General features: G+C 49.5%; 1 protein-coding gene across 1 annotated transcript in view; it reads left to right on the forward strand.

Annotated features, from left to right (window-relative positions):
• Positions 1 to 601: 601 nt before the first annotated feature.
• sync (syncoilin, intermediate filament protein) overlaps positions 602 to 6,840 on the forward strand; it is a 13,299-nt gene continuing 7,060 nt past the window's right edge. The window contains exons 1-2 of the mRNA XM_014178777.2: positions 602 to 817; positions 5,968 to 6,840. The exon at positions 5,968 to 6,840 is cut by the window's right edge and continues 1,320 nt beyond it. Of these exons, the coding sequence (XP_014034252.2) occupies positions 815 to 817; positions 5,968 to 6,840 (876 nt within the window). The 5' untranslated portion in view covers positions 602 to 814. The remainder of the gene's footprint in view (positions 818 to 5,967) is intronic.

The raw sequence follows: 6,840 nt of genomic DNA on the forward strand, positions 1-6,840 counted from the left end.
GTTCCATCATGTATATCCCCAGAGATTTGGGGGTGGGGGTGGGGGGGGGGGAAACCAACCCTGTTCTCTGATATCTTGTGTGAGGCAGGCAAAGTGCACAGGGCTATATAAAGATGGCTCGATAATGAACAGGCATTGGAGGAATCCACGGCCTGCTCACCACACACACACACACACACACACACACACTTCCTCCTATTAAATCATCCCCCGCCTTCTCTCTTCTCCTATTGGATATTGCCACTATGGCCCCTCCCCATAAGAACTTTGTCAAACAACTGTCAAGCATTCTATTCTGCATTCAAATGGAATGTAGCTGTCGTGGAACAGTTACGTCAGTTACGTCATTGGACATTGGTTCCAACATTGTGCCAATTAAATGAAGGATAAATAATCTATTGTTAAGATGTAGTCTGTGTGTCCTCTAGGCCCTGGTCAAATGTAATGCACTACTTAGTGAATTTGGGTGCCATTTGGGAACCAACTTATATCTCTGACAGAGCCAGTCCACTCTGTCTCCTCTTTCTCCCTACAGACAAGTGTTTATTAATACATGTAAACCGAATCAGAGTCGCCAGGGTAACGCATAGCAGCCCAGTGACTGTTGGAGAGGAGGCAGAGTCAATCCTCTCTCTATCTCTTTCTTTCTCTCTCTCTCTCTCTCTCTCTCTCTCTCTCTCTCTCTCTTCATCCCTCCTTCCTTTCTCTCTTATCCTCCCCTCACTCTTTCTTCTCCAGACCCACTGTCTCAGTTTCATCCTGTGGATATACTGTCTAAGGACGGAGGAGGGATTGGAGAGAAGGGATCTGCTGAATGGTAAGTTTATTAAACATATCTAATAACATCAACTTTAACAAGTTGTGTGTTTTTTTGAGATCGTGGTCAAACAGCTACTTAAAGTTTGTTTCTGGATCGGTTTTCAGAGTGTTTATCTGTATAGCAGAGTCACAGTTATTTATGTCCTGATAAAGTAGTTGTTTGGTCAATGCAGGTTTGTACCACTCTGAATCTGAATAGTGAACTGTAAGGCAGTTTGTGGGCAGTCAACTGTAAGGCAGTTTGTGGGCAGTCAACTGTAAGGCAGTTTGTGGGCAGTGAACTGTAAGGCAGTTTGTGGGCAGTGAACTGTAAGGCAGTTTGTGGGCAGTGAACTGTAAGGCAGTTTGTGGGCAGTGAACTGTAAGGCAGTTTGTGGGCAGTGAACTGTAAGGCAGTTTGTGGGCAGTGAACTGTAAGGCAGTTTGTGGGCAGTCAACTATAAGGCAGTTTGTGGGCAGTCAACTGAAAGGCAGTTTGTGGGCAGTCAACTGAAAGGCAGTTTGTGGGCAGTCAACTGTAAGGCAGTTTGTGGGCAGTCAACTGTAAGGCAGTTTGTGGGCAGTCAACTGAAAGGCAGTTTGTGGGCAGTCAACTGTAAGGCAGTTTGTGGGCAGTCAACTGAAAGGCAGTTTGTGGGCAGTGAACTGTAAGGCAGTTTGTGGGCAGTGAACTGTAAGGCAGTTTGTACATGGCGGACATAAGCGGGAGGCTTATGACGGAGGCTCTGTAGGAATGTGTCTTCTCCATGTGTACCCTGCCCAGGCAGGAAGAGAGACAGCTGGTGCCCATGCCATGGCGGTAGCTGTCAATCCCAGGGCACCGGCGACACTGCAGAGAGACTGGCACTGAAAACAGTGGTCCTCACGTGTTCACATATTTCAAATGTACATCAATTGACACAAGAGGGTGCTTACAGCTAGGTAGTTTTCCAGAGTTCATTCACAGGTTCCAAAAACTGTATAACACAGATACAGCAGTGTTTTTCTTTTGAGTTAGCAGCTCTTTTCTTTTTTTTAGGGGGGTTGCCTCTAAAGACTGGTCCTGACAAGAAAAGTTAGTTTTTTTGTTTACTTGGTGAGATCACAAGAAAACACTGAAATGTTACGATGGGACTCAACAACGAGTGTTTCCAGTAAAGTAACAAGCAGAGTCATTAAAGAGTAGGCTAAAGCTAGCTCTGGCTAGCTTAACAAGCAGAGTCATTACAGAGTAGGCTAAAGCTAGCTCTGGCTAGCTTAACAAGCAGAGTCATTACAGAGTAAGCTAAAGCTAGCTCTGGCTAGCTTAACAAGCAGAGTCATTACAGAGTAGGCTAAAGCTAGCTCTGGCTAGCTTAATAAGCAGAGTCATTACAGAGTAGGCTAAAGCTAGCTCTGGCTAGCTTAACAACAAGAAGAGTCATTACAGCTAAACACCTAGCTTAGTCTTCCTGACGCAGTATGAATAGCTTGTCCATCGACTGGTACATGACATGTTGTGATGATGTACTCTGTAATGTACTCTATGTCATGCCAGTTGCTAAAGCGTTAGAGCCAGAGGCTACAAGCCACGCTAGAGGGTGTCACAGTGTTTCTGTGAATGCCTGTGTATTAGGATACAAGTCAATGTGTGTCAACCATAAGAGTAAACGCACATAGTGTGTGTGTGTGTGTGTGTGTGTGCGTGCGTACGTGCGTGCGTCTGATCCCAGCTGTCAGTCGGCGCTAGGCTAGGGCAGCTGTCCCGTGGTGACCGACGTTCTTTAGGCTTATTGCTGTAATGCACCCCACCTCACCGTAACCCCTACCCCGCATGGCCCCTTCCTCTGTTCCTGACCTCAGACAGTTGACTAAAACATCCTGTTCAAAAACACAACACCACCCAGTCTGTTGAGTGTGTTTCACCTACAGACTCTGTGGTTGGCGTGCCTGTCCACCAAACAAACTATTTCATTTACATTTTTCATTTACGTAATTTAGCAGACGCTCTTATCCAGAGCGACTTACAAATTGGTGCATTCACCTTATGATATCCAGTCGAACAACCACTTTACAATAGTACATCTATATCTTTTTTTTGGGGGTGGGGGTTAGAAGGATTACTATATCCTATCCCAGGTATTCCTTAAAGATGTGGGGTTTCAGGTGTCTCCGGAAGGTGGTGATTGACTCCGCTGTCCTGGCGTCGTGAGGGAGCTTGTTCCACCATTGGGGTTCCAGGGCAGCGAACAGTTTTGACTGGGCTGAGCGGGAACTGTGCTTCCGCAGAGGTAGGGGGGCCAGCAGGCCAGAGGTGGATGAACGCAGTGCCCTTGTTTGGGTGTAGGGCCTGATCAGAGCCTGAAGGTACGGAGGTGCCGTTCCCCTCACAGCTCCGTAGGCAAGCACCATGGTCTTGTAGCAGATACGAGCTTCAACTGGAAGCCAGTGGAGTGTGCGGAGGAGCGGGGTGACGTGAGAGAACTTGGGAAGGTTGAACACCAGACGGGCTGCGGCGTTCTGGATGAGTTGTAGGGGTTTAATGGCATAGGCAGGGAGCCCCGCCAACAGGGAGTTGCAGTAATCCAGACGGGAGATGACAAGTGCCTGGATTAGGACCTGCGCCGCTTCCTGTGTAAGGCAGGGTCGTACTCTGCGAATGTTGTATAGCATGAACCTACAGGATCGGGTCACCGCCTTGATGTTAGCGGAGAACGACAGGGTGTTGTCCAGGGTCATGCCGAGGCACTTAGCACTCTGGCAGGAGGACACAATGGAGTTGTCCACTGTGATAGCGAGATCATGGAAAGGGCAGTCCTTCCCCGGGAGGAAGAGCAGCTCCGTCTTGCCGAGGTTCAGCTTGAGGTGGTGATCCTTCATCCACACTGATTGTCTGCCAGACATGCAGAGATGCGATTCGCCACCTGGTTATCAGAAGGGGGAAAGGAGAAGATTAACTGTGTGTCGTCTGCGTAGCAATGATAGGAGAGACCATGTGAGGATATGACAGAGCCAAGTGACTTGGTGTATAGCGAGAATAGGTGTCACGGTTATCGTCGGTGAAGGAGGACCAAAATGCAGCAGGACTGTGTTTGTTCATTTTTAACATTTATTAACTTCCCAAAATGAACGTACAAAAATAACAAAACAAGTGAACGAACGATATACCGACAGTCTGGCAAGGCACAAGGCGAAACACAGAACAATCTCCCACAATTAAACAAACAAACACACCCAACTAATATAGGACTTCCAATCAAAGGCAACACCACACAGCTGCCTTCAATTGGAAGTCCACCCCAAATAACCAAACATAGACATACAACTAACTAGATAAACATAGAAATACGTAAACAAAGATCATAACCCAAAAACCCGGAAATACTAAATCAAACACCCTTTTTCCAAAACACCACCCCGGACCACATAAAACAAATACCCTCTGCCACGTCCTGACCAAACTACAATACCAATTAACCCTTATACTGGCCAGGACGTGACAGTACCCCCCCCCCCCCTTAAAGGTGCTCACCCCGGAAGCACCTTAACAAAAATAACCCCAAACAACACCAAAAGAAAAATTCCCCCCTACTAAAGGGAGGGAAGGGAGGCTGGCTGCCGTCAACGATGGCACTGTGCTACACCCCCCCTCCCCAACCCACCTATCTCTGGAGGTGGCTCCGGTTCTGGCCGTTCCACTCCAGCAGTTCAGGGCAGTCTGGGCACTCCGGCAGTTCAGGGCAGTCTGGGCACTCCGGCAGTTCAGGGCAGTCTGGGCACTCCGGCAGTTCAGGGCGGTCTGGGCACTGTTGACTGGCGAGGCTGGGTTTACGCACTTGAAGCCTGGTGCGTGGTGCTGGTACTGGGCTTACCAGATTGGGAACACGCACCTCCAGGCTAGTGCAGGGAGCGGGAACAGGACGAGTCGGACTGGGTTGACGCACTTCCGGGTCCGCATGAGAGACAGGAGCTGGAAATCCAGGGCTATGGAGGCGCACAGTCGGTCTTGATCTTACCTCCTGCACAACCCGTCTTGGCTGGATGGAACTAGTAGCCCTGTATGAGCGGGGTGCTTGTACAGGGCAGACTGGGCTGTGCAGGGGCCTGATGGTAGCCGTGCGTAGAGCGGGAGTTGGGTAGCCTGGTCCTCGGAGGCGTACCGGCGACCAGATGCGCTGCGCAGGCATCCTCCTACCAGGCTGGATGCCCGCTCTAGCACGGCACCTGCGAGGGGCTGGAATAACGCGCACCGGACTGTGCGTGCGTATGGGTGAGATAGTGCGCTCCTCAGCGAAACATGGCGCTCTCCACCTCATACTCTCCTCCATATAACCACGGGTAGCTGGCTTCCGGCTCTTCCTATGCCTAGCCAAACTACCCGTGTGCCCCCCAAAAAAAATTCTTGGGGGTGCCTCTCGTGCTTCAACGCCAGTCGTGTTCCTCGGAAACGTTCCCGGTCCATACCAGCCTTTCGCCTTTCCTCTCTCTCTCTTACCACCTGTCCCCATGGAAGGCAATCTTTTCCTGCTTGGATCTCTTCCCAAGTGTAGGAGCCTTTTCCCTTCAAGATCTCCTCCCAAGTCCATCTCTCACCATAGTCCAACTCACAATCCCACTGCTCCTTCCTCTGCTGCTTGGTCCTGGTTTGGTGGGAGATTCTGTCACGGTTATCGTCGGTGAAGGAGGACCAAAATGCAGCAGGACTGTGTTTGTTCATTTTTAACATTTATTAACTTCCCAAAATGAACGTACAAAAATAACAAAACAAGTGAACGAACGATATACCGACAGTCTGGCAAGGCACAAGGCGAAACACAGAACAATCTCCCACAATTAAACAAACAAACACACCCAACTAATATAGGACTTCCAATCAATGGCAACACCACACAGCTGCCTTCATAACCCAAAAACCCGGAAATACTAAATCAAACACCCTTTTTCCAAAACACCACCCCGAACCACATAAAACAAATACCCTCTGCCACGTCCTGACCAAACTACAATACCAATTAACCCTTATACTGGCCAGGACGTGACAATAGGAGAGGGCCTAGAACTGAGCCCTGGGGGACACCAGTGGTGAGAGCACGTGATCGCAGCTGGCTTTTCTAAAATATAATATTATTAGGTTTACAACATAACTCACAACTTCTGTTCACACTTTCGTCTTCCTCCTCTTCATCACAGGGCATGGAGGACCAAGAGTCTGAGCTGCCGATGGACCCGGAAATCTGCTTCGATCCGCTCTTCATCGATGAGGAAGATAAGTATGGGGATGATGGTGATGAAGAGGAGACGGACGCTTCGTCCCAGCCTCTACTGGGAGTTACCAGTACAAACACACTCCTGACTGGCTCAGCTCACAGTCAGTCCTCCCTATCGGATACCTACAGAGAGACACACCTGGATGAGACACAAGGCCAGTTCAAGGACATGGACACCGTGTTGAGGAGTTGTGTAGGAGAAACTACAGACTCTTTTGGGTCTCAGCTGTTGACAACGGCCCACACTAACACACGCCTTAGTGGGTCAGGACAGAACCAACCACATCTTGATGGGTTAGGACAGAACCAACCACACCTTGGTGGGTCAGGACAGAACCAACCACACCTTGATGGGTTAGGACAGAACCAAGCACACCTTAGTGGGTTAGGACAGAACCAACCACACCTTAGTGGGTCAGGACAGATCCAGTCACACCTTAGTGGGTTAGGACAGAACCAACCACACCTTAGTGGGTCAGGACAGAACCAACCACACCTTAGTGGGTCAGGACAGAACCAACCACACCTTGATGGGTTAGGACAGAACCAACCACACCTTGGTGGGTCAGGACAGAACCAACCACACCTTAGTGGGTTAGGACAGAACCAACCACACCTTAGTGGGTCAGGACAGATCCAGTCACACCTTAGTGGGTTAGGACAGATCCAGCCACACCTTAGTGGGTCAGGACAGAACCAACCACACCTTAGTGGGTTAGGACAGAACCAACCACACCTTGGTGGGTCAGGACAGAACCAACCACACCTTGGTGGGTTAGGACAGATCCAGTCACAC

This window comes from Salmo salar, chromosome ssa27 (genome assembly GCF_905237065.1).
Source record: "Salmo salar chromosome ssa27, Ssal_v3.1, whole genome shotgun sequence".
Taxonomy (NCBI): domain Eukaryota; kingdom Metazoa; phylum Chordata; class Actinopteri; order Salmoniformes; family Salmonidae; genus Salmo; species Salmo salar.